This window comes from Chionomys nivalis, chromosome 7 (genome assembly GCF_950005125.1).
Source record: "Chionomys nivalis chromosome 7, mChiNiv1.1, whole genome shotgun sequence".
Classification (NCBI taxonomy): Eukaryota; Metazoa; Chordata; class Mammalia; order Rodentia; family Cricetidae; genus Chionomys; species Chionomys nivalis.
The window spans coordinates 66,035,484-66,063,125 of record NC_080092.1 but is presented as its reverse complement, the minus strand read 5'-3'; the positions used below and the strand labels follow the sequence as shown (position 1 = coordinate 66,063,125).

The window sequence follows — 27,642 nt, the reverse complement described above, 5'->3', positions numbered from 1 at the left end:
ACAACCCTCAGCATCACCTAACAACAGGAAAAAAATACACACACAAGTATATTCCATTACTGACAGGGCTGGAGATGTGGCTCGGAGGTTAACAGCACTTGCTACCTGCTGCTCTGCTAGGGCCTGAGTTTGAGTACCAGCACCCACCTGGGCAGTTTACAGCCCTGTAACTCCAGCTCCGGTGCCTCCTAAAACACCCACCCACACAAGGCAGACACCCTCCCACATAAGTAAAAAACAAGAACCAAAAACAAAATCTAAAACTATAAATGCACTCAGCATTTTTTTTTTTTTATTTTGAGACAGGGTTTCTTGCAGCTTTGGAGCCTGTCCTGGAACTAGCTCGTGTAGACCAGGCTGGTCTCGAACTCACAGAGATCCGCCTGCCTCTGCCTCTCTGCTGGGATTAAAGGCGTGCGCCACCACCTCCTGGCCTGCACTCAGCATCCTTGAGTGATCAGCTCTACTGTAAGGAATTTACACCACCAAAGCAAGTCAGTGTGTCCCATATCTATGATCAGAGCACTCCCGCAGATGAACAGGATTGCAGGAAGTTCAAAGCCATCAAGTATACAGTAAAATCCTATTTCAAAGGTGGGAGGGAGTGTCTCTACACAAATACTCAGGCATAAAATACACCTTTGGAGGCAGGTTCAGTGGTCCACATTTGTGATCCCAGAATTTGAAACAAGGACAAAAGGACCGCCCACAAACCTGAGGCCAGGTGAGCCCCAAAGAGACTGCCAAGACTGCCACAGATGGCAAAGGCTGTCTCAAAATACCAAAGCCATAGACATATATACATACATATGTATACCTCTGTTCAAGTTCATTACATCATTATACTGTTTTTGAAATAGCATCTAATTAGGTTGCCTAGACAGGCCATGAACTTGCCATCCTCCTGCCTCAGCCTGGTAAGTGACTGGATTACAACCCTATAACATGTGACCCAATAGTATAACACTGTAATGTCAAAATTATGGACATTTAAAGTACTTGTATTAGGGAACAGTAGTCATTTTAAAAATCAGAATAACAGAAGATGTAGCTATTCAAGTCCATAAAACACCCCCTGAGCAGTGACATTACAAAAGAAACAGCAGGAAAAAATGACATCTTAAAATTTGCAGGCAAATGGATGGATCTAGAAAATACCATATTGAGTGAGGTAACCCAGACCCAGAAAGACAAATATCATATGTACTCACTCATAAGTGGTTTTTAGACATAAAGCAAAGTAAAACCAGCCTACAAATCACAATCCCAAAGAACCTAGACAACAAAGAGGACCCTAAGAGAGACTAATCTACATGGGAAGTAGAAAAAGACAAGATCCCCTGAGTAAATTGGGAGGCTGGGGATCATAGGAGAGGACAGAAAGGGAGCAGGGAGGAAAGGAGGAAAGCAGAGGAAAATATATAGCTCAATAAAAACAATTTTTAAAAACGGTGATTTATTGAACAGCCAAGTAAAAGCATATGGTAAGAAATTTAAGCAGCAGAAAATTATATGTGTGTATATATTACATATGTAAGAAATATGTATGCAAATGTATGTATCTGAACTATATGTATATTTCTCCTATAAAAAACCAGCAAACTTCATAGCAACAAATATAGCTCCAAGAATAACTCACAAAATAAATGAAAGTGGTTTGCTTTTCTTTTTTGTTTTTTTTTTTTGGTTTTTTTTTTTTTGGTTTTTCTAGACAGTATTTCCTTGTTATAGCCCTGGCTGTCTTAGAAATCATTCTCTATATCAGGCTGGCCTCAAACTCACAGAAATGCCTCCAGAGGATTGGGATTAAAGGCATGTGCCACGACCACCTGGTTTGACTTAATATTTTAATGACTTTTATTTTACATGTATTAATAATTATTTTTTATGCATGCATGTCTGTATACCACATACATGCCTGGTGCTCTCAGAGTTCCAGACAGTTGTGAGCTTCCATGTGGGTGCTGAGGATTGAATACAGGAGCTCTGGAAGAGCAGCCGGTTCTCTTAACAACTGAGCCATTTCTCTAGACCCTAAAAGTTTTATTTTAATTCAGCTGGTACAAAATTCAAAGGAGGATACTAAGGGTAAAAACTGTCTTCTAGTTCTCTTTCCTTCAGGAAATCAGATTTCTACTTTCTGAGATATTTTTATACATTTTTTTAATTTTCTTTTTTTGAGACAGCATCTCTTTATGCAGCCACGGCTGGCCTTAACCAGGGATCCTCCTGCCTTTATCTGTGATTAAAGGCACAGACCATTATGTTAGGCTCTTTGTTAAATTGTATTTACAATTTTTATTTGTGTATGTAAGTAGGCAAGACTGCATGTGTGCTAGCCTGTGCATGTGACATCGAGTAACTGTCAAAAGGGGACAATTTGCAGGAGTTAGTTCTCAGTTGCTACTGGGATTTTGGTGGGGTGGGGGCTCTGAACTCTAAGCCTCTCATGTTGTAAGGCTTAGCAACAAACAGCTATTGAGTCATCTTGTTGGTTCATGTCAATGTTTTAACACACACAAAACAGCTGATATATTATGCTGTAGAATAATCCTTCTGTACACTGTAAATTACGCTGACTGGTTTAATAAAGAAGTTGACTGGCCAAGAGCTGGACAGGATAAGGTTAGGTAGGGAAACCAGACTAAGGACACTAGGAAGAAGGGCAGAGTTTGAGGAGTCTCGGGAGACACAGGAGAAAGCAAGATGAAAGAAGGTACAGCCATATAGCAGAGGGTAGATAAGAAGTATGGGTTAATTTAAAATGTGAGAATGAACTAGTAACTCGGGAGGCAGAGGCAGGTGGATCTCTGTGAGTTCGAGACCAGCCTGGTCTACAAGAGCTAGTTCCAGGACAGGTACCAAAACCACAGAGAAACCCTGTCTCGAAAAACCAAAAAAAAAAAAAGGTGAACTAGTAACAAGCCTGAGCTATCAGCTGAGCACTCATAACTAATGGTAAGTCTCCATGTTGGCTGTTTAGGAACTGGCAGGCAGGAAAGAAAAGTCTACCTACAATATTGTTAACATTTTCTAATTACAAATCTTTTCCCCAAGTCTCAGTTTATTCTTCTGTAAATTAGAAAACACAGAAACACCCCCCATTTAATAGTATTACCCTAAATAAAACTGACACCTTGCATAAACCATGAGTCCCACAACTGCTCAACTCACTTGTCCTTTAGTGGACCTGCTTTCTACGTCCCTCATTCCCACTGGCTCTCCACAACACATCTGCAGAGCTTAGGCTGAGCAGCAAGGAAGCCCTTGTGCATACTCACAGGGATGCCCCAGACTTGCATGCCGTCACTGTAGCCGATCATAACCAGCAGAGGGGGCTCATTTCCAGTGCTATGCAGCTCATGAAATTCTAAATTCCGTGATGTATCTGTATTAGGATTAACAAAGAAGCAAATAAAAATACAGCATGAACTCATTTACCCCATCAATGCAAAGATTCAGTTACAACAATAAAAGCAGGGATCCGGAAGGATGGCGAAGTTATGAGGAGCACTTGCTGCTCTTCCTGAGTTCAGAAGAGCACCCACATCAGGTGGCTGACAACCATCTGTAATTCCACCTCTGGAGCGTCCTCTGAAATGAGGGCATTTGAACATACCCATACACAGACATATACACAAAATTAATAAAAATAAATCTTTTTTAATTAAAAAAAAAAAAGGTCAGAGGTCTCTGGTCAGTAACCCCAGCAGGTAGGAGGCTGAAGCAGGAAGATCACCAAAGCCAACCTGGCCTACACAGTAACTTCTAAGCCAACCTAGCTACACAGTGACACCTTATCTCAAGGGAAAAAAAAGTTTGTTTTTTTCTTTGTTATACTAGTGATTGAACCTCACACATGCTAGGCAAGTGTGTTAATGCTGAGCTATATCCCCAGCCTGCTTTTCCTTTGTGGGTGTGAGAAAGGCAAGGGCTAAATTGCCCAGGCTAGCTTTGGGGGTAGGCATAGATTCATAGTAACATTTGTAAACAGCCAAAAGACTGAAACAATACAAATGTTCACCAGTGGACAATAGCCCTATTATGGTACAAAGAGGATGGAATATCATCAGCAAGGAAGAATGAATTACGACAGACTGCAGCGTGCTGAGGACTCTCACATTATAAAATACTACATGTGGAATGTACTGAACTCTGAGGAGCTGGGGATACGGGGTGGGGTAGTTAAGTGACACACTGGGCCTCACTGGCCTTATGCCCGGGGGTTCAATCCCCAGGACCAGGAAAAAGTCCTTGTGAACTGTCGTTGGGAACTCGGAATAGTACAAGCACTCTACACAGCAAAGACTTGGTTCCTCAGAAAACTAGACTGGGGTTACCATATGGGACCCAACTATTTCCCTTCTGAGTATGGGTCAGATAGAACAGAAGCAGAGTCTTGAGATAGATACTAATGGTGACAGCGATGGCTGCTCACAGAATTAAGGGCTGTATGGGGACCCTGAGGGACATCCCTATACTACCACCTATCAGGAAGCTGAGGAAGGATGACTGTCACATAAAATAAGCCAGCCTGGACTACAGTGTAAATTTAGGGTCAAAGGGCAATAGTAATAAAAAGTCAGTCCAAGGCTAAGGATGTAGCTCAGTGGGCGAGAGGCCTAAGGCTCAACCCACAGCACCCCAGAAAGTTGCCATGGTGACAAAAGAATCAAAAGTCCAAGGTCGTCTTCAACTACACTTAGCTAATTTAAGGCTAGCGCGGGACACACCTGCCTCAAAAACAGGCAGCTGGGCCAGTCGCAAGACACATTTAATCCCAGTGCTAGAGAGACACAGTAAAGAGAATCTCTGTGATTTACTGGCCAGCATGGTCTACATACTGAGTTCCAGGCCATTCAGAAAATCTAGTTCTTGGGAAGTAGAGGCGTAAGGTTCAGGAATTCAAGGCTACCCTGAACCACCTGAGATCCTGCCATTAAATAAAAAAATAAATAAACAAACAAACTGATAATAAACAAATAACTGAAGAGAGCCAAGGGTATATAGTTCAGTGGTAGTGAACTATACACAGCAGAAATACTGCTCTTGATATAATGCCCAACGTTAAAGAAAATGGCATTACTCATGTCACTCAGGTTGCTGAGGAATTGGGAAAAGAGAATGGTTTGTTTGAGGCCCAGAGTTCAAGGTTATCCTGAGCAACCCTGGTTTAAAATAAAATAAATGGGTGGTGGCAGACACATAGTGAGATACTAGTCAACCTTAGAAAGGAAAAAGAAAATGCTGACATGCTCCAACACAGACGAATCTTGAATATGAATCCATTTCTATAAGGTGTCTATATCAGGCAGAGCCATAAAGAGAGTAAGGGACTGGAGCGATGGCTCAGGGTTTAATAGTTCTGACTACTCTTCCAGGGAAGGGTGATTTTATTCCCAGCATCCACTGGTGGCTGACAAGATCTGTCACTCTGTTCCCAGGGACTCGGACTCCCTCTTCTAGCTTCCAAGCTGCAGACATACTTGTAGGCAAAACACGCAGACACACAAAAATAAATAATTTGGTGGTGTAGTGCACACCTTTAATCCCAGAACTCAGGAGGTAGAGAAAAGAGGGGTTCTGAGTTCAAGACCAGCCTGGTCTACAGAGTGAGTTCCAAGACAGGACTACACAGAGAAATCCTGTCTCAAAAGAAGATAGGATAGATGGCAGTTAGAAAGACTGGGGATGAAGACACAGAACAACTTTTAACAAATGTAGTTTATTTTCCAATATGAAAATGCTATATAGATCGATAATCAAAGATCATAATGGTTACACACTGTAGAGTGTTTAGTTTCTGCACAGGTACCCCAGTCTTACCTCCAACTCAGGATCCTCCTGTCTCAGCCTCATAGGAACTGGGATTATCAGCATGCACTACCACTCCCAGCTAAAAATGAGTTTATTTTCAGAACTGAAAAGTTACTAGAAGCAAAATGGCCTGAGTGAACTTATAGCTCTCTTTCTAAAACCAGGTCAACTCCAAAAAAGCACTTAATACACACATCCCCGAAGTTAGTCATACCGTTCAGATCTGCGTTCTCGAATCTGACCCATACTATTTTCTCCTTTTCTTCTGTTAGGGGAGTTCCGCTGTAAGCCTGCACAGCAAACAGAAGTGTTTTCATTAAGACCCTGCAGGGTTCCAATATCACACAAGTTCAAAGCAAGACAGGATTCTAACGATTCCACCCCCTCCAGCTTCTCCGTCCCTCACTGCAGCAACCAGTACATTCTGGAATGTCATTATTCCCAAAGAATGTTTGTCAGGGACTCTGATAGTATCAGTCAAAAATGAGAATTGCAGAAACCTAAATACAGTGATCATAATAAACCCTCCATCAACCATCGTCACTCCTCAATAAAGGTTACAGAATAACAAAACTCCAGGGTTATCTGGCTTACAGACACAAAGTATCAGTTAATATTTTCTTCAAGCTTGCAACAATCAGGAAGATACACATGCATGGCTAAAAACTGTTGTCGGTACCCATCAAAGCAGGTCATCTCTCCATGTAAAACACATCTTCACTGAAAAGTTTTAGGAGGGCTGGAGACCAAGCTCAGTTGGTAGAGCGCTTGTCCAGCAAGCAGGAAGCCCTGGGCTTGATTCCCAGTATTGCAGAAACCAAGAAGATCTTCAAGGTCATTGGGGCTGCACAGGAACTCTGTCTCTCACACACAATTGGTAAGATCCTAAAAAGCGGTCCAAGTCACTAAATCCAAAGCTAAAATGAGGCTGAGAGGGAAGGTGCCAGGAGTGCAATGTCAACCCAGGCAGCTAGAAAGTCAATCTCAAATATTGGGGGTGGGGAACGGCGAGGAATGTGACTTGGTAGAGCACTTGACAGAGATGTACAAGGCCCCAGGTTCAATCCCCAGTACAAGAAAGAAAAGTTTTGTGTGCATGTATGTGTGCGTTCGGTGGAAGAATCATTTTTTTAAATCCCCAGTACAAGAAAGAAAAGTTTTGTGTGCATGTATGTGTGCGTTCGGTGGAAGAATCATTTTTTTAAAAAATGGTTTTTGTTTTTTAGAGTTTTTTTTTTTTGGCACTTTTTTTTTTTTTTTTTGAGACAGTCTCTCATTAACAGGAGCTCACCAATTAGGAAAGGCTGGGCCAGCAAACCCTTGGATCCTCAGGTCTCTACTTCCCCAGTGCGGGAATTATAAGTGCCTACCATCCATTATACCTGTCCATCGTGGGTCTGGGGGTCAAACCTAGGTTCTCACGCTTGCATGGAAGCAAATGAGCAATTTCCCCAGGACTTGGTTTTTAATTTTAAGATAATATATATTACCTTATACACCCCTAACTTCAAATGGCGAGTTTAATTAGGTTTGGAGGCAAGAGCTCCCTATATAGCCCAGGCTGGTTCAAACTTGAGACCCTCCTGCCTCAGTTTCCCAATGATGGGATTCTGGCACAAGCTACCCAGCTGCGGTTGTCCACTTAACACACTGGGGAAGATGAATTTCAAATGAGCAACTGCCCCATTACACTGCCTGGGAGCATGTCTGTGAAGCATTTTCTTGATTGCTAACTGACGTAAGAGGGTACGGCCTACTGTGAGCAGGTGGCCCTGCACTATATAAGAAAGGTAGCTGAATGTAGGCCTGGAAACAACCCAGTAAGCAGCCTTCCTCCGTGGCTCCTGCTTCCGTTTCTGCCTCCAGTTTCCTGCCTCGGCTTCCCTCAGTGAAAGACTCCAACTAGTAAGTCAAATAAACCCTTTCCTCCACAAGGTGCTTTTGCTTGCTCGCTCTTTCTTTCTTTTCTCTTTCTCTCCCTTTCTTTCTTTCTTTCTTTCTTTCTTTTTAATTTTTTGAGAAAATGTTTCCCTGTGTAACCCTGGCTGTCCTGGCACTCACTCTGTAGACCAGGCTGGCCTCGAACTCACAGAGATAGTCCTGCCTCTGCCTCCTAAGTGCCGGGATCAAAGGCGTGTGCCATCAAAGACCAGCTCCCAAGTTGCTTTGGTCAGTGTGGTTCCACAGCTAAAGAAAACAAACTATGACACCAGTTTTCACCTAAAGGGAGGGGTCTGGCTCAGAGGAGAATGAGCACTATGTGCAAGGCCAAGTTTAACCCTTAGCACCAAAACATTATAACAACCTAAAGCTAAGGTGTAGTGGATCATGTCTATAATTCAAGAACTCCAGAGCCAGAGAAAGGAGAATTGAGAGTTCAGGACCACTCTAGGACACAGGGAGAGCCAGGCCTGGTGGTGTAGCTCTTACAAGGCTGAGGCAAACAGATCCCAAGTTTAAGACCTCCCTGGGCTACAGAGTGAATTCACTTTCAACATGGACAACTATCTCCAAAAAAAATTAAAAAGAGGGTCAGGGACATGGGTCAGCAGATAAATGAACCTGCTGCAAAAGCTTGACAGCCTAAATTTAATGCCAAGAACCCATGTACAACCATTGTTAACCATTGTTAACTGCCCGACATTTTCCTGGCTGCAATTTTTATACTGAAAATCTTAACACTTTTATACACACAGAAATAGGGTTAGCGCTTCTCTGTACTACATTTAAAATAAGTTTTCCTAACTGAAATTAGCAGATCAAAGGGAACAGCTGCGGGTTCCTAGTGAGCAGTGGTATCAGCCCAACACAACTCTGAGCTGCTATCTAGGGCATATCTCCCTCTATACAGGACCATTTATCTGCAGAGCACAGAAAACTTTCTAGACTCTATGAATTTGATTCTCAGAATAGGAGAGAAATATAAAACATACAACTTTCAGGGCTGGAGAGATGGCTCAGTGGTTAAGGGTGCTGGCTGCTCTTCCAGAGAAGCAGGGTTCAATATCCAGCACCCACATAATGGCTCACAAAGACAACTCCAGTCCCAGGAAATCCCTCTGAGGACCTGGTAGACATACTGAAAAACTCATAGACTTAAAATAAATAATTTTTTTAAGACAGACAAGGTCTCTCTACTTAGTCCTGGCTGTCCTGAAGCTCACTATGTAGATCAAGATAGCCTCAAATTTAAAAGAGATCCTCCTTCCGCTACCACTCAAGTGCTGTGGTAAAGGCATTTGCCACCACACTTGCCTAAAATAAATGATTTTTAATGCCACTTTCCTATTGCTGACTATAGCACCACTACAGATCAAAGGAGGCAGAGGGGAGGGAGGATCGCCCTATGCATCAGGCAAACAGTAAAGAAGATGGTTTGGTTTGGTTTGGTTTTTCGAGACAGAATTTCTCAGTGTAACAGTCCTGGTTGTCCTGGAACTAGCTTTGTAGACCAAGCTAACCTCGAACTCACAGAGATCTGCCTGCCTCTGCCTCCCAGGTGCTGGGATTAAAGGCATGCGCCACCAACACCTGATGAAAATGTCCTTTTTAATTACTTCTGGCACTGGAGACATCAGTTAAGAACACTTCCAGAGGACCCAAGTTTGGATCACAGCATCCACACAGGTCAGCTCACGATTTCCAGTAATGCCAAAACTAGGGGATCGTAAGGTCTCTGCAGGGACCTACATCACCCTACATATACACATAAACAAATAACCAATCTTAAAAGATCAATGTCAGCTCATGTCTTTAATCCCAACATTCAGGAGGCAAAGACAAGTGAATCTCGGTCAGTTTAAGGCCAACCTAATTTACATAATGAGACCCTGTCTCCAAAAAGAAAAAAAAGTAAGTTTTACTCTTAGAAAAAGGAGCCGGGTAAAGGCGGCACAGCACTGCACATGCTCAGGAGGCAGAGGCCAGCCTGGACTACAGAGCAAGCACCAGGACAGGTTCCACAGTTAGAGAAACCCCATCTCGAAACCCACCCACCCCTCCCTGCCAAAAAAGGAAAAGGAATATTCAAAGGACAGTAAGATTGTTCACCAGAATCTTTGGGACACAATGATAGAAGGAGAAAAGCACCTCCCAAAAGTTGCCCTCTGACCTCCCTGCATACCCAAACATATGCATGCAATGAATGCAAAATCGTGATGTTCGGTGTTCAGATCCTGTAATCAAGCCTTTGGGAGTCTCGCAGGGGGTGGGGGGATGCTAAAAGTCTGCAGCCATCCTGGAATACAAAGACTATGTCAGAAACTGAAAAGGGAGGGGGAAATGAAGCAGAAAGGGAGGGGGAGGAGAAAAGGAAAGAGCTGGGAGAGACAGGAGAGGGAATAGAAACTATAATCGGCTCATTCCACTGTAGCAGCCGCTTAAAAAGCCATAAGTCTATCTCTGCCTTTGAATCTTTAGTCTCCTAAGACACGACTTAATATTTGTTTTATTTTATGCTCTATGTACATAGCTTCCTTTAAACCTTGACACAAAACCCACAGTGAGTACAATCAATAAGCTGTCACAAATAAGGACACTGATGAGCAGGGTCATGCAGAACTCACCACAGCTGGTGACATGTCCAGCTGAAGTGGAAAGCCAGATCGGCCATCAAGTTTCTATTTTTTTGGGAGGGGGGGGTTGTTTTTTTTTTTTTTTTTTTTGGTTTTTTGAGGCAGGATTTCTCTGTGTAACAAATCTGGTTTTCCTGGAACTCACTTTTTAGATCAGGCTGTTCTTGAACTCACAGAGCTCCTCCTGTCTCTTCCTACCAAGGGCTGGGATTAAAGGCACGTGCTACTATTGCTGCTTAAGGGCTGTACTCTTAAATCACTAAGGCACTCTCAGCCTGATGCAACCCCACTACCCCTGTCTCCTAAGGCTGCATTACCTTCTCTTTTATTCCTCAGTTCAAATGGCATCTGACTCATGAAATCTCTGTCTGTTTTCTAGCTGTGTCTCTCACTATGCAGTCCAGGCTCGTCTGGAACCCTTAAGCATCATGCCTCAGCCTCCCCAAGGACAAGACTAAAGGCCTGTGATGGATCACACCCAGCTCCAATCTCAGGTAAACTGAGTCTCTTCCTTCCATGCCCCAGTGGTACTATGATGTATATTTGGCCATGTATTTTAGCTGGGTTTTAATTATACGGAGACCTGTGTTAATGAATTAAGTTTTACTGAAGCAACAACCATGACCATTCCTTTCTATAGAGTGCTGAGTGGCTGGAAAGAAAACCGGAGCTCTACAGAAGAGGTCTGCTAAGCTGCACAGCAGACCAGAGGCCTGAGGCACAGATTGAGAGTTCCTTCGGCTCAGCTCAAGGCCTGGCACCTGCAGAGACCCCAGGTAAATGCTATTTATTCAAGTTTCACCTTCAGCTTGGACAGAGAACAAACACCACAGGAACTTCTGGCTGGGTATTCTAACTCTTAGATCAATGCCTCCAAGTTTACTTCCATAGAGCTTGTTCTGAACCGTTTTCTCAGTTGGTTTCGTGGGTCAAGACCTGTTATCCCCTCCCTGAAATACATGTTCAGAAAAACTAGAATTTCTGGCATTTCCCCTATTTTCAGTTTTAGTTCACTATTTTTCCTGTTTCTGTCTCATTCCAACACCTCACATGAGAAAAGAGTCCTCAAAGTTTCTGACCACAGCCTTTCTCCTCCAGCCAAAATAATAATAATAACAATCCCACCACATTGTCACACAGGGTCCGCAGCTACAGAAGAGATGCCTATATAACATTTGAGAAAGATGCCCTGTGGAAGCAGCAAACAAAATACTAAAGTAAAATTTTTAAAAATCACTTTTCTGTGGAATTGCAGCTTCATGCCAAGGTTCGGGGCTTACAGGAAGAACAAGTTGGCTTTCAGGTGCCCATTGCTCCCTCAGCCTGGCCAACATAGACATCAAACCCTCCACTACCACCAGGGTCCTGTTGCCAGCCACCCTGTTCCCTTCATTTCAACTAGCAATGCTTCCAAAGTCTCTTCCTCCTCTCTGCATCCCCTCACAGTGTGCTACATGGCAACAGTGCTGATTTGTTGCTATTAATAATCTTTGCTTGTTTCAACCAATTTGACTTATTAAGCAAATGCCTCAGGAAAGGGAAGCCTTTTCCTCGTGGACACCACAGACCTCAATGCTGTGGTCTGTTTTCATTCAAACTGACTAAATATAATAAAGCAGTATCGCCATTCCTTGCTTGAATACATTTTGCTAAACACAACAAAAAATCTAGAACTTGAACCTTTCTGGGATATGCTCATAAAACTGGCACACGGATCCATGAGCAGTCCTCTCCAAGCTGTTCAGGTGAAGGACCACGGCAGTCAGGGAAGACTGACATCCACATGAGAAAATAAGTAATCCTGTCCTTCAGTGGGTGCACCGGAACGGCACTGTCCCACCCATGCCCCACAGCAAACCCAGACACGGGTGCAGGACTCGAACACAGATGCACTGAGAGACAGGCCTGGAAAATACTATTATGTTTAATAAGAAGCCAAATAATATTGAACTAAATAAATGCAAGCAGTAATATACTATCTAATTCCTGCAAAGCTGCTTGCTCTCATAAAAAAGAGTATCACATTTAAAGAAGCAATAAGGGCCTTCATCTCTGACAAATCAGGGCAAAAGGGCATACCTGCGTTGCAAAAAGCAAAACATTTTCCAAATGGAAAGAGATGACAATGTGTACTAAATATAAACATATACATAAATAGAATCACTATCTAGTTAATACATAATATATAGTGCCCTGTCCACTTCACTCAGGCCCCTCTGCAGGAACAGGATGTGGGTATTTAAGTATGAGGGGTTGGGGATCAAACTCAGGGCCTCATATATGCTTGGAAAATAGTCTCTTGGGGCTGGAGAGATGGTTCAGTGGTTAAGAGCACTGACTGCTCTTCCAGAGGTCCTGAGTTCAATTCCCAGCAACCACACAGTAATTCACAACCACGCGTAATGAGATCTGGCGCCATCTTCTGGCCTGCAAGCATACAGACAGAACACTGTATACATAATAAATAAAACTTAAAAAAAAAAAAAAAAAGGGAAAACAGTCTATTGCTGAGCAAAATCCCAAGACAAGACCTCTTACCTTAAACAAGAAAAGTAGTTAGGAATTGGAGCCCTTAGGAAAGGGTTAGGGAGGTAACCCACTAAAAACGCATTGGACCAGGCCTGGGTTTGATGCTTAGTACTAGGAAGACCCCAAACAGTCCTGACCCCTGTCCAAATCCCCCTGGATTCCACTCAGGAAAGGACGTCCCAAGGGAATAACAGGCCCCGCCATCACAAATGTGAGCTCCATCTCACAGCCACCAGCACAGCTCCTCCCTTCTGACCCGCAGCACGCCAAAACAAGACTTTACGCCAGTCACTTAGACAAAGCAAAGCGACCATTTCTGTACTCAACGCATACTCACCTGCGGCACAACATCCTGCAGAAAAGTCACGACGCTCTCCATGTAGGACTGCTCCCTGGCAAGGGATAGAGGGAGAAAACTGTCAGACAGCTTACAACAGAGGAAAACAGGAGGAAGAAAAGCAGGCCAGCTCTCACCCTCTGAGGATTGGTCTTCCCATGCTCTCAGCTCTCTCTGGTGCAGCTTCTGTCCCTAAAGTCTCCATCTCCTCACTAAATAAAGGGAACTCTAGGGGCTGAGGGCAGCAGTCCTAAGGTAGGGCTGTGATGATGCTACAGACAGGGAACTGTTGCTGGCGACTCAGAATTTCCTGACCATCTCTTTAAATATGAACCTTGCCACTTTCCTCTGTGGGCCACAGTGAATGCATTTTCCTACAAAAGCAGGCATCAGAACAAGTGTTCAGTGCTGAGGAGATGGCTCAGTAGGTTGTGCTTGGGCCTCTTCAATCCCCAAAACACATATTTAAAGAAAAAAAGAAAAGCAGGGCAGGTGGTGCATGTATATGATCCCAGACTAGGGAGGAAGAACAGAAGGCTCCCTGGAGCTCACTTTATCAGTCACCTAGCCTACTTGGCGAGCTCCAACAGAGCGCAACCCTGTCACAGAATGAAAGGATGAGTGTGACGGCACACTGTAACCCTAGCACCTGGAACACTGAAGCGAGACAATCACGAGTTCCAAGCTAGCCTTGCAGCAAAAACTACAAGCCAGCAGTGGTGGCACACGCCTTTAATCCCAACACTCAGGAGACAGAGACAGGTGGATCTCTGTGAGTATGAGTTCGAGGCCAGCCTGGTCTACAGAGTGAGTTCCAGGACTACCAGGACTACACAGAGAAACCCTGTCTCAAAAAACAAAATCAATAACAACAACAACAAAAAAAAAAAAGCAAGCATAAGATACGTTATAAAAGTGAGGAAAGGGTTTAGGAAAAGAGCTCAACGGCGGAGCTCTTCTTTAGCATGTATGAAGTCTTAGGTTCAATTTCCAACACCACAAATGTTAAGGACATTAGCCAATGACATTTTGTTTTCGTTTTATCAGTTCTAGGGATGGAACCAAGGCATTAACCGCCTAGGAAAATGGCCTACCAATGAGTGATAGCCCCAGGCCCGAAGACAGTTGAAATAGTCGCAGTATGGATGTCAGTAAGTGGATAAAAACAATTTCTCCAAAATACTAAAAATGTCTGAAAGATGTGAGCAATTGCAGGGAAGAAAATGGGGCTACTGACTGCAGATGTTCACACTTACAATCCCAGCACTAAGGAAGGAGCGACGTGAGTTTGAGGCCAGTCTCAGCTACACCATGAGATCAGGTTTCAAAGAATTAATCTGAAAAAACTAATGCTGGGCATGTAGCTTAGCGGGCAGAGTGGCTGGCTGGCATGCACCAGGTCCTAGGTTCCATCCCCAACACTGCGCAAAGTAGGCATGACGGTGCACACCTGTTACATGCATGTCAGCACTCAGAGATGGAAGCAGGGGTCAGAAGTTCTGGGAGGCTAGGAAGGGATATGATGCCACCTCAAAAGAAAAGAGTAAGAGTTTTCCTAACCCTTCAAAACCAAACAAAACACCTTAGAGACCTACAAAAGCAGGCCAAGAAAAAAGAAAAACAAAATCACTGCACCAACTTTGCCAGACTCATATTCATCACCGTCTTACTGTTCTTTGGCCACAGGCAGCTTCGATTCCTAGAACATAGCACACTGCCCGGACTCAGGATCTTACAAGGTCCTCTGGTCTGCTCCATTTCTCCCACTATCCCTGCCTTCCTACATTTCCAGCGTCAGTGTGGTCACCTTCCTCGGGTCACCTTTACATATAGACCCGCTTCTGTCCTCTGACCAGGCTTAGAGGGCATCCGTGTCTATTGTGCCCTTAAAGGAGGAACCACAACTCTCATAGTCACCTTCTACATCCAGAGCCTGTTACCAGTACAAAGGCAAAGTTGATGCCCAACCATTATCTGTCAAAAGAACACAGAATGCTGTGCCCAAGATTCTTCCTAACCCTAAAATTATCTAGGTAACAAAAATCATTCCTGTGGTTTGAAGGCCATGTGGTGGGGTAGCAGGGAACAGTAATGAGAACATAGAACCTGAAGACCCAGTAACTGGGCTCCAGCCAGCTCCCCACTCTGGCTATTCCCTATGACGAGCTTTGCCTCGGCTTTGTTTTCCTCACCTATAAAGGAAGATTAAAATAGTAACCTAACTCAGAGCTAATAATATGTTTAACTTCATGGCACAGCAAATATCACAAATTCAGCTCCAGAGAAGACAGAAGGGAGAAGGCAGTATTATGCTACCACTGCATACACACACCTTTATTAGTCTAAGAAGACGGTCTATTGTAATACACTAAACCACCCAAAGGAAACGATCTAAACCATTGTTCCCTCTAAGCATCTTCTTAGCCATCATCTTGCTACATAGACTTGTCTGGAACACCATCTAGCCCAAGCTGCTCTCAAATGCACTATACTCCTGCCTCAGCCTCACAGGTCCTAGGATTACACTTGCTAAGAGATGGTCAGAGCGACATAGTGAGACCCTGTCTTGAAACACAAAACAAAACAAACAATTCAGGTGTCATCACACCTGCCTGTAATCCTAGCACTTGGACAACTAAGGATGGACTGCTCCTAGTCCAAGGACAGCTAGCCTCAGAGTTAGAGCCGAGCCAGCCAGGACTACATAGAAGAATCCTTTCTTTTAAAAACTAAAACAAGGACAGGACATGGTGGTGCACGCCTTTAACTCCAGCAATCCAGAGGGAGAGGTAGGTGGGCCTCTGTGAGACCGGCATGATTTATACAGCATGATCCAGGCCAGTCAACGTTTCATAGAAAGAAACAGTCAAGAAAAATTGGGGAGTGACAGCACAGGCTTAGAATCTCAGCTCTGAGAGAATCAGGAGTTCAAAGACAGTTCCACTATATAGCAAGTGTAAGACAAACACGAACCTGTCTCAAAAACCAAAAAAAAGTAGTTTTCCTATTCCTTCTGCTTACTCTATTCTCTTTGCCAAAAAGGTACTCTTGAGTCTGAGTCCAAATTCTAGCCTTTAAAGATAAACTCTTCCAAAATGTTACCTTCTTCCAAAATTGTTTTAATTCTATTCTAATTCATATATACACATGTATATATAGGTGCATACATACATTATACATACATATATACACCTATATGTGTGTGTGTGTGTCCGGCATGTGCACATGGAAGTCAGAAAATAACCTGGAGGAGTTGGTTCTCTCCTTCTATCACACGGGTCACAGGGATCAAACTTGGATCCTCAGGATTGGTGGCAAACCCTCTTAACTCACTGAGCCATCCAGACAACCCCAAAAATGTTTCCTTCTCATGAACCCGTCACTACTAAAATATCCCCTCTAAATACTCATATGATCTTTTCCTTTGTAGTAATTACAATAATTGCAACTATATATTTCTTTTGGGGGGGGGGTTCAAGATAGGGTTTCTCTGTAGCTTTGGAGCTTGTCCTGGAACTCACTCTGTAGACCAGGCTGGCCTCGAGCTTACAGAGATCCACTTGCCACTGCCTCCCTAGTACTGGGAAAGGGGTGCACCACTACTGCCTGACTTCAACTATATTAATTTTTTTTTTTGATTTTTCGAGACAGGGTTTCTCCGTAGCTTTTGGTTCCTGTCCTAGAACTAGCTCTTGTAGACCAGGCTGGCCTCGAACTCACAGAGATCCGCCTGCCTCTGCCTCCCACAGAGTGCTGGGATTAAAGGTGTGCACCACCACCGCCAGCTAACTATATTATTTCTTTAAACCACATTAGTTCATAAACTCCTAGAAAGCATAGCTGCCCTATCAAAGAATAAAATACAGAAATGCCCTCTTTGTAACATTTATACTGAGACCTACAAGAGATATATATCACAATTTAATGATCATATATATAGGTATGAATAAATATACCTCTGCAAATATCAAAAAACAACTTTCTTTTGTTTTATATGTATACATAAACATTTGCATGTGTTTGTGTATGTCTGTGGTGCTGGAGATGGAGCCCAGAATTTAAGAACACTTAACAATGTCTTATATCCCCAATTCCTACTTTGTTCTTTTTCAAATACTGATCATGACCCTCTAAACTAATTTAATAATGCACTAACTTATGGAACCTACAGTTTAAGAACATTCATTTTTTTTTTAGATTTTACCTTTTTGGTGATACTGGGAATCACACTCAGTGCCTCCCACAAGCCAGGCAAGTGCTCTGGCCCTAAGGTCACCCCAAGCACTCACACTGCTCCCCAGGTTTAGCACGGTCACTGTTAGGTACCACATTATATAAATGTGTTGAATATGTCAGTCAGCTATACCCTCCAACCGTTCTTTTAATTGGCTTGAAAATGACATTCACTCCACCTGCACAACCAAAAATTAAAAACTGTTTATAAAAGCAAGCACTACCCAAACAGATATTCTGAGTGGAAGCTGTTTTTAGCTGTTTTCTTGGGTGTGGTGGCACACACCTTTGATCCCAGCACTCAGGAAGGGAAAGGTGAGCAGCAGACCTCTGTGAGTTCAAGGCCATCCATGAAAGCCTGAGCTACACAGAGAAACCTCTTTTCTGAGAGATGCTTACGTGACAGCCTGAGGGCGAACCACAACTCCAGCAGTACAGCGGCTGGGCCTTCGAGGAGAGTCCGTAGCCATCGCGTTGCTCATAGGACCTGTTTCCAGAAGAAAAGAGAAAATACATCATCAGTATTGGAAGCGGGAGTTGTATGATTTTATTCACTAAAGATCCCTCTTCCAAACTGTGACAAACTATGAATTCTCCCAGAAACTCACTATTTAGCTGGCCAAGAACTCCCAGAGACCCGCGCGCCAGAGTACTGGGATTAAAGGTGTGCCACCACACCCAAGAAGATTCTTTTTCTAAACTAGGGTAAAGTCTGTAAAGGAAGTTGGCCTTGAACTGCCTGAAAGTCAAAACAGTTTACTCTTTTGCTGGAAATTTCTTTCACAAGCACCAAACTAGAAAGATAAGAGAATAAGAACTAAATGGGGCTGGGCAGTGGTGGTGCACACCTTTAATCCCAGCACAAGGGAGACAGAGACTAGCAGTCCAGCCTGGTCTACAGAGCTAGTTCCAGGACAGGTTCCAAGCTACAGAGAAACCCTGTCTCAGAAACCAAGGAAAATAAATAAATGGGTGGGAATTCTAACACAGAATCGCTTACAAAATCAAATACAGAACCTAGTGTGGCAGAACAATATATGGGCAGCACCCAGGAGGCCCAAGCAAGGTAAATGCCATGAGTTTTCAGGCAACGCAAGCCCAAGTATGAGTCTGGGGGTGGTGATCCATGCTCATCGTCCCAGAGGTGAAGGAAGGCAAGAAGAGCAGTAGTTCAAAGTCAGGTACACAGTACACAGCCACTGACGTAAAGGAAAGATGGCCCATTTAAGACAAAGACCAAATGGAAGTGACATATCACTCTGCCTTCAAATAAGTCTGCTGAGGACCAATGTGTAAAACTGTGTAGCCACATTTAAATAGTATTTTTTTAACCTCCAACTATTTTAACAGAATCACCAGCATGTAAACAAACCTGTCATATAGACCCATGTGGTGTAAGGGGCCAAGGGGCCCCTTGGCCTTTCCCACAGGCTGAGCAAGCCCTGGTCCTTGACTATCTAATGAGCTTCCCAATCGCTGAGGTGGCTTTAAGAGCATAGAGTCTACCTGATTAAGGTTAAAAGGGGACTGACAACAGGTCTAATGGTCTCTTACAAGGTTCAAGGAAGCCCACAGTCTGGAGGTAAGCTGGAAAAACCTAAAAACATCTCTTTGAAGTAGGCTGTACTCTACCACTTCCTATGAAAACTCACAAACTGCTGATCCCCACACTCCTATACAACCCAAACACCCTTGTCCTAACTAGTCCAGGTACCCCTTTCTCGGGCAGTACCCCTCACCAGATCCCCTCAGCACTCTGATTGCCATTCCACCCTTTTCCATCCAAACCAGTCTCCCCACCCTTGTCCTTTAAGGGCATCGGCACCTGAGGACAGCTTCTTGCAAGCCCCTCAAGCTCCACTCTCCCCAAAGTCAAGGGAACAACACTCCCCACTTCACCTCCAGCCGAGCCACCACTGCCCCCGGCCGCCCTCTGGCCTCTTGCCCGGCTCTCCTCCAGTTTCAATAGCTTTCCCCCACATCCCGTCAACTGGGGCTGGCCCAGCCCTGTCCCTTCATGCTGCCTGTCCCTTTTCCTCTCCAAGCCTCCCCCCACACCAAGGACCAGCCAGCCTTCTCACCGGCCGCTCCGCCGGTAAACGCTGTTCTACAGCTCCAGACTCACTGTTTGGAGTCTCCCTCGTGATTGACGGCTACCACTTCCTACCACGCCTCGGCGGAACCACAGCTCCAGCCAATCCCAGGAGCAAACTGGCCCCGACGCGGCACCGCCCTTGGAGGTCAGCCTCGCCAACCAGCAAGTAGGAAAGAGGCGGACCCGCCTCCGGAATCCATCCAATCCGCTGGGGCTGGAGGGAAAACACAACAGTATGGAAGTTCGGGTGAAGCGGGCGGGTCAGGTTCGGTTGTGAATGCAGGCGGTAGGGGAGAAAAGGCAGGCGTGTCTGGGGGCCTGGAAAAGGTGCCTCGATGGCTTTTCTGTTTTAAGAAAATGCAACGTGCTGCTGATACCTGCCCACCTCAGCCAGGAGCCTCCGGCGCGAAGCCCGAGGCCAGGGACACTGGTGTGTTTACATGGAATTCTCGCGACAGCTGATTCGAAGCAAAAAGCACGTGGACGTGGCAGCTGCCAATCCCTTTCACCTGGCCACTCAGACTGCCCTAGCCCGCCCTCCGCCCCGCCTGCGACAATGTGTTTACCTTCCGGGAGTCTAGGCTGGCGGGTCTCTGGTCAGCCCCACTGCCGAGAACAAGTCTGAATAAGGTTGGAATAAGGAGCCTGTAAGAAATTTTGTTGGGGTCCTTAAGGGTTACTGTCATAGAAATAGATGTTAGTGAACATCTGGAAATGGAGAGACCCCAGACTTTGGAGGGACCCTGTTGGGCAATACAGGGTATCTATGGAGACTCTAAGGAGGATGTCTGGGGCTTTGCAGGGTGGGCATTGGGAAGAAGATCTTAAGGGTTCCTGGAGTCTAAACAAGTCATAGACTGGGAACTCACTTGAGAAACCCCCATTCACACTCGTATCTGTGCTTTACCTTTCCCCTGACCGCATATTAACCCTGTGCCTAAACCATGCTTAAAGCCTCTTTTTAAGGCATTGGGGTAGTACATGCCTGTAATCCCAGTACTTGAGAAGCAAAGACCAACTTGGTCTACATAGCAAGTTCCAAGCCAGTCCAGTGCCATCACCTGAGACCTCCTGTCAAATGACTTGTCATTCCGCCCAAATAGGGACTTCTTTCCTCAGTGGGCTTTTCATAACGTAGAAACAAAAGAAGTGGGAAAGAACGAGAATGAATGAAAATGCTGCTTGTTTGCCTCCAACTTGCAGCTTTGACGGACCCAGGGGAAGCATACAGCTCAGTGAATACTCAGCTTAAATGCCTTAGTTGACCACAGTGGTAGCAGGAAATGATCTTTCTTTTCCTGTTGGGATTCTCAGACTAAGCAAGTAGTCTCTGGATGGGACTCTAGGGTGTCCTGAGATAGGCAAGGAATAGGCAGTTGCTGTGGCCATGTGATGAACTGGTTCAGTTCATCTTACCCTTCATCATCCAAGACCTCCTCTCAGGGCCTGCAAGATGATTGGAAAGCTAAAGGCCCCTGCTGCCAAGCCTGAGACCCTGAGTTCAATCCCCAGGACTCAACATGGTAGATGAGAACAAGCTGTCCTCTGACCCCCACACTCACAAACACAATAGTGATTTAAAATAAATTTTAAAGATCTCCTCTTTGTCATACTTACAGGGAAAAGGAAAGGGAATCAGGCGGCCATCCTTTGCTACATAGGGAATTCGAGGCAGCATCTTCTACACAAGACCTTAATATAAGTACATATACGTGTATATATGAGATAGGTAAGCATGTGCTCCCAGCAGACATGAACCTAAATGTGCCAAGGTCCCCAATGGCCACTTTGGAAAGGGTGTTTTCCAAATGAAGGCTATATCGCTTTTAGTTGTTCCCAGGTCTGCCCTGTAATTTTTTTTATTTATTTATTTATTTATTTATTTATTTATTTATTTATTGTTTTTTCAAGACAGGGTTTCTCTGTGGGTTTTGGAGCCTGTCCTGGAACTAGCTCTTGTAGACCAGGCTGGTCTCGAACTCACAGAGATCCGCCTGCCTCTGCCTCCCGAGTGCTGGGATTAAAGCCGTGCGCCACCACCGCCCGGCTGCCCTGTAATTCTTAATGTGAGCATGTGTATGTATGAACTTGCAGGGGAGAGTGGATGCAAAGTTCTACAAGTGGAGGGCTGTGGGAGGGGAATAGCCAGAGCTGGGAGCAGAGTTACAGGGTAAGCGCTCCTGGTGGAGAGGCTAGGGGTTGAACCTTTGGTCGTGCAGGTTGGAGGCCAGACTGGACGAGACTCAACCTCATTAAACAAACATCATAGATTAGCCTTGCTGGCTCACACCTGTAATGACTGTGCTCAGGAGGCGGAGGCATGACTGGATCTGATGCCACAGTAGGCTACACATAATGAATTTAAAGCCAGCTGTGCTATCTGGTGAGACACAGCCTCAAAATATAAGCGGAAAAAGGAGAGGAAAAACCCAGACTAGTCACTCCCAACCCACTTTTGGTATTTGCTTTATCACCAGCTTGAGATAATGTCGATAAGCAGTATACTCTCTGGTACAGCACCTGACTTTGGTTAGTCCCAGTGAGAATGATGACTTCACTAAACAGCTGAGAATGAACTTGAACTCCCAATTCTCTTTTCTCACCACCAGATGCTAAGACTATAGGCAAGCATTACACCACATTCAGATATTATTTTTTAACCAGGACTATGAAGTTCATTTTCAGTGCAAGAGAACTGCCTCTTTGTTCTGATTACTACCAAGTGTTATTTTAACAAATTACTGGCTGGGCATGGGTATAAGATTAGACTATGTTTCAAATGACTACAGATAAAATCTAAAGCCCACACTGTGATAGTGCATGCCTATAATCCAGGATTCCAGAGGCCGAGGCCAGTTTGAGTCTGGCCTACATACCAAAACTGCCTCAAAGAACAAAATGAGCAAATGAATAAAAAAACAAAAGAAAATTTTAGAACTGAAAGACTATAGTGATATATCAAAACTAAGGTGAAATTAAAACAAGAATGTGTTGCTAGAAAAAGTTGGTAATAGCTAAAAGATTCCTAAATTTGGTAAAGGATACCAATCTAGAGATCCAACTTCAGACAACCAAAAGAAATCACTCAGGGACTCTTCAAGAGTGGTTAGTGGCAGACTTGAGGGCAGGTGAAAAGTAGTCCCAAACAGTGCTGGGTCCATGAGAGAGCAGACATGTCCGTGAGGCCAGCTAATTTCTACAACTAGCATGGCCGTCATCAGGGGTCCTACAACCCCACTCAATAGCATTCCCAAGACATCCCAGTGGCCCCACCTCCTCAGCCTTTTCAGAACTTCAGCAGTACCACCCCAGAGACAGTATCCTGCCTCATGTAGTAAACAGTGTAGCATATCGAAGTCAATCTTCGTTTTGCTAGAGTTAGGTATCAAATGAAGGGCCTTGTGGCTGAAGAGATGGCTCAGCAGTTAAGAGTACTGGCTGGTCTTCCTGAGAACTTTGATTTGGTTCCCAGCACCCACTTGGTGGCTCACAACTTATCTGTAACTACAATTCCAGATCTGACACCCTCTTCTGCCCTCTATCTAAACACTAAATATATACATTGTGTATATGTGTGTGTGTATGTATATATATATATATATATATATATATACACACACACACATACATGCAGGCAAAATAATCATATACATAATGTTTTTTTAAAATACAGGGCACTCAATTACACTAAACCCCTAATCCTTTTACCTTTCCTGGTCACAATGCCTGACCCACATTTATCTCTCTGGTTTGTTCTATCCATTATTGTTTTGAGACAGTCTCATATATCTCAGGTTGGCCTAAAACTTTGAAGCTGAGGATGGCTTTGAATCCCTGATCCTCCTGCCTCTACCTCCTGAGTACAAGGATTACAGACCTATACCATCATATCTGGTTTATGCATTGCATACACGAGCAGACTTCGTATGTGTGAGGCAGGCACTCTACCTACTCAGCCACATCCCCAGCCCTCAATGAGGCTTCTTATTCCAAATTCAAAGTTGAAGAGTACAATTACACACACACACATTTGTATACTCTTGGTACTTCAGTATTTCCCTTTAGGTTTTATTGTATTACCAAAGAAAGGGCCAGAGTTTTACTGAACACTCACAAGCTATAACTGAATCATACTGTTATTTAGTTTGTTCCTATGTGTTCTATATTAAAATAAGAACTCAGTGCAAAAAATGAGTATTGTATGTATTTTAAGTCAAGAAAACACAGGTATCTTACACAACTGACTGTTAGTACCTACCATGAAGAGTCATCAACAAAACGCCAGCAACATAAAGAGCAACAGTTCACTGATTTATTAGATGGACATAGTCAATGAAAACTGTATGATATAAAATAATTTAGGAAATGTTGGGAATTAGCAGCACCATCTGTTACTGAAATATCAAGAAAAATGTCACGTATTTTAAGCAAACACTAGAAGAGGGTAACTATATGTCCTAATGCCACTAACCTGGGAAATGATGGTGTTTTAGGCACACACACCTCCTTCTATGCCAGAGATTTCAGTAAGCACATCAGATGTACTGTTCTAGAAAAATGCTACTGAAGTTAAGAGATACTGCATAGTATAAGTAGACAAGAAGACTAAAATCAGCTACACTGGCATGGCTCAATGCTTAGTTATGGATTATGAAATGAGAAATAATATATTTTTAAAAGACACTAATGGTCCCTAGGAAACATTAAGTGGAGCACAGATCACTATGAAAATACATCACTTTTCCAGTTCGCTTACTAATTTTCTTTAAAAAGTCATGTGTTCTTCACAAGTGGTGTATACAAGTATGTAATAAGCATTTTAAAAAGTTTAACCATGTTTAAAATCTTAGAGATTCTTCTGCTTTTTCTTCAACATTAGCCCTGTTGTCACATTTCTGTGTCAGAGTAAGAGACTGAACTTATGTAAAGGATACAAATTTACACACATTTTACAGCAACTTATTCCCTACATCTACAAAATTCACATTTATAATACAGGCAAGTACAAGGCCAGGATAAAACTGTTAAATTCCAAAAAGTCAAACGGTATACTCTTTATTTTATCACCTTAAAAAAAAGTTCAACTTCGGCACCAAGTTTAAAAAGCCCTCGCATCCTAGGTAGAAGTACCCACTTTCCAGGTCCATCTCAGCACACACACACAGTTTTCCGGTGCTGCTGTAGGAGAGGATTTCCCATCTTCTTCTGACCCCTGAGTCTGCGCCGCATGGTCAGTTTGACCGAGTGCCTGCGCTGAGATGCTGCAGGGAGACTCGAAGCCTGGGCCCCAGTACTTCGACTTAAGCCATTTCGTCGGTGCTTCTTCATAAGGGGGCCAGAGTTGGATTCTTCTAATGTCCTTTTAAAATTGGCTGGAGGGGTTCTTTCAACTTCTTGAGCCTTCATCTGACCTGGAGTTGACATCTTTAAATTTTTTTGGTCCATGATGGTATTTGTTGAATTGGTCGGCACCAGGCCAACTGACAGGGCATTAGTCAAAGAATCATGAATCCTTAAAGTCAGGGCTTTCGGACAGTTTTCTTCAAGTGCCTCTGAATCTTTTGAGGTCATCACTACAGTCTGGATACTCCCTCGAGCTGTCTCAGCTGGGACCTCTAAAAATTTCTCTGAGAAGGCATTACTACGAACAAGGGCAGGTATATGGTCCTTAGAGTTCAGCCTTGGCCATGGATCTTCTTCCAATGACTATTAAAAGAAAAGGAAAGATAAATAATTATCCTTAAGTTCAACAAAATGACACACTAAGTTCCTATGACGTTGTTAAGAAAACAAAACCATGGGGCTGGAGAAATGGCTCAGTGGTTAAGAGCATTGCCTGCTCTTCCAAAGGTCCTGAGTTCAATTCCCAGCAACCACATGGTGGCTCACAACCATCTGTAATGAGGTCTGGTGCCCTCTTCTGGCCTGCAGACATACACTCAGACAGAATATTGTATACATAATAAATATTTTTAAAAAAAAAAGAAAAAAGAAAACAAAACCATGGAATGCACTCACTTCCTTCACAATGTATTTATTGCACCAAGTTGGGAGAGAGGCAAAGAAAGTAATCAATACAAAGGTAGCAAAGGAGGAGCCCCATCTTCAGATGGAGAAGACTCACGTGCTCACAGGTATATCTCAACTACAGCTTGGACCAAGTAAGATACTTCAAGGCTTCAAAATAAGACTCCTTAAAATAGCCAAAAGCACACACTTTGCCAAGCCATTCACACTGTGCCAGATGCAGAAAAGAGCAAATTACTGCTATTTATATTTTAATTTCTTTATCCAAACTCCATGTTTTCTTTCTTTACTTGCTTACTTTATTTAATGAGGCAGGGTTTTTCTTTGTAACTCCCTGGCTGTCCTAGATCTCACTATGTAGACCAGGTTGGCCTCAAACGAACTCAAAGATCTGCCTGCTTTTATCTCCCTGGTGCTGAGATTAAGTGTGTGTCAACTTTGCCAACCTAAAATCTATTCTCTTTGTTTTGTTTTGTTTTTTTGTTTTGTTTTATGTTTCAAGACAGGGTTTCTCTGTAGCTTTGGAGTCTGTCCTGGAACTAGCTCTTGTAGATCAGGCTAGCCTCAAACTCAGCACTCAGGAAGCAGAGTTAGGCAGATCTCTGTGAGTTGGAGACCAGCCTGATTTACAGAGCCAGATCCAGGATAGGCTCCCAAAGCTACAGAGAAACCCTGTCTAAAAAAAAAATAAAATAAAAACCAAAAACACCAACTTCCTAAATTCTAATTTGTGACTATAATCCGTGTAGGAAATGTGAAGTACAAAATTAAATTAAAGCAATTATGTTAAAATGGAAACTCAGATAATAATTTGCCCATCGACTGAGAAAACAGGTCACGAAAGGACCTTAACAAGAATGGCAATATATTTTTTTTTTCCTTTTGTGGAGACAGTCTCACTATGTAGCCTAGAGTCATCTCAAACTCTCCATATGGCCCTTGAAATTGAGAAACCCCATCTCAGCTTCCCAAACACTAGAATTTCACATGCGTGTCATCATACCAGGTATGAGTGTATATGCATGTGTATATGCAGTATACGTGTGTGTACATCTCAGTGTGTGAGTGTGGGTGCTTGTATGAAGATCAGAGAGTAACCTTGCGAGTTGTCTTGACTTCCACCTCATTTGAGACAGGTCACTTTGTTTTTGTTTCCTGTTGTGTGCCAGGCTAGCTAGCCTGTGAGTTTCCAGGGACCCCCGTGCTCTGCACTCCATCTCCCCACAGGGGTGCTAGGAGTACAAATGTTCCCACTGTATGCCCAACTTTCACATGGGTTCTGGGGACTCAGACACAAAACATCCTGCTTGCACATCAAGCATTTTACCCACTGAGACATCTCTCCGGCCCCTCCTTTTCCTTTCCAAGATAGGGTCTTGCGAATATTACCCAAGACACATGCTAAGAAATGTTTGTTGTGACAGCATCTCACTTTGTAGCCCAGTGGTCTCAGACTAGCAGTGATCCTCCCGTCTAAGCCCTCTAGGTTCTAGAATTACAGGAGGCATCACAACATGAGCTGTTAGGGAACAAGAAAGTAATGTAGTTTTCCTTGAGCCCATGGTCCTTCTACCCCAACTCTCTGAGAAGCACACATAACTGTGCCTGCCTTGGAAAGAAACCTCTAACATGAAATTTCTTTTAAGCAAGCCAAGTGTACAAGTGCACACCTGTAATGCCAGCACTTAGGAGATGAAGGCAAGACAATCAGTTCACAGCCAGCTTCAGGTATATAAAGAGTTTAAAGGCAGCCTGTGATACAAAAGACCCAATTTCAAAAAAACTAACATCAAACAAACAAAAATTTTGATTTTTAAGTATTATGAGCTGCTGAGATGGTTCAGTATGTAAGGCAAAGATGCTTGCAACATAAGCCTGGCAAACCTAGTTCAATCTCCAGAACCCACATAAAAGCAAGAGGAGAAAAACAACTACACAAAGTTGTCCTCTGACCTCCTCATACACACTGTGACACACACCCACACAGCAATAAATTTAAAAAGAAGCTACGCATAGTGGTGCATGGGTTT

The 27,642-nt window shown here is 43.6% G+C and overlaps 2 protein-coding genes across 8 annotated transcripts in view; both read right to left on the bottom strand.

Annotated features, from left to right (window-relative positions):
• Positions 1-19,653, bottom strand: part of Bcas3 (BCAS3 microtubule associated cell migration factor) — a 486,981-nt gene extending 467,328 nt beyond the window's left edge. For 6 of the 7 annotated variants that reach the window (XM_057774686.1, XM_057774690.1, XM_057774688.1 and 3 more), the window contains exons 1-5: positions 19,572-19,653; positions 17,890-17,977; positions 13,258-13,312; positions 6,032-6,107; positions 3,282-3,388 (exon numbers count right to left, since the gene is read on the bottom strand). In XM_057774686.1, the coding sequence (XP_057630669.1) occupies positions 3,282-3,388; positions 6,032-6,107; positions 13,258-13,312; positions 17,890-17,972 (321 nt within the window). In that variant the 5' untranslated portion in view covers positions 17,973-17,977; positions 19,572-19,653. Of the gene's footprint in view, positions 1-3,281; positions 3,389-6,031; positions 6,108-13,257; positions 13,313-17,889; positions 17,978-19,389; positions 19,516-19,571 lie in introns of those variants that run through there. The other variant, XM_057774687.1, reaches the window with a different exon arrangement.
• A 4,028-nt stretch (positions 19,654-23,681) lies between these two features.
• Positions 23,682-27,642, bottom strand: part of Ppm1d (protein phosphatase, Mg2+/Mn2+ dependent 1D) — a 41,490-nt gene continuing 37,529 nt past the window's right edge. The window contains exon 6 of the mRNA XM_057774798.1: positions 23,682-25,291. Coding sequence (XP_057630781.1) covers positions 24,734-25,291 — 558 coding nt within the window. The 3' untranslated portion in view covers positions 23,682-24,733. The remainder of the gene's footprint in view (positions 25,292-27,642) is intronic.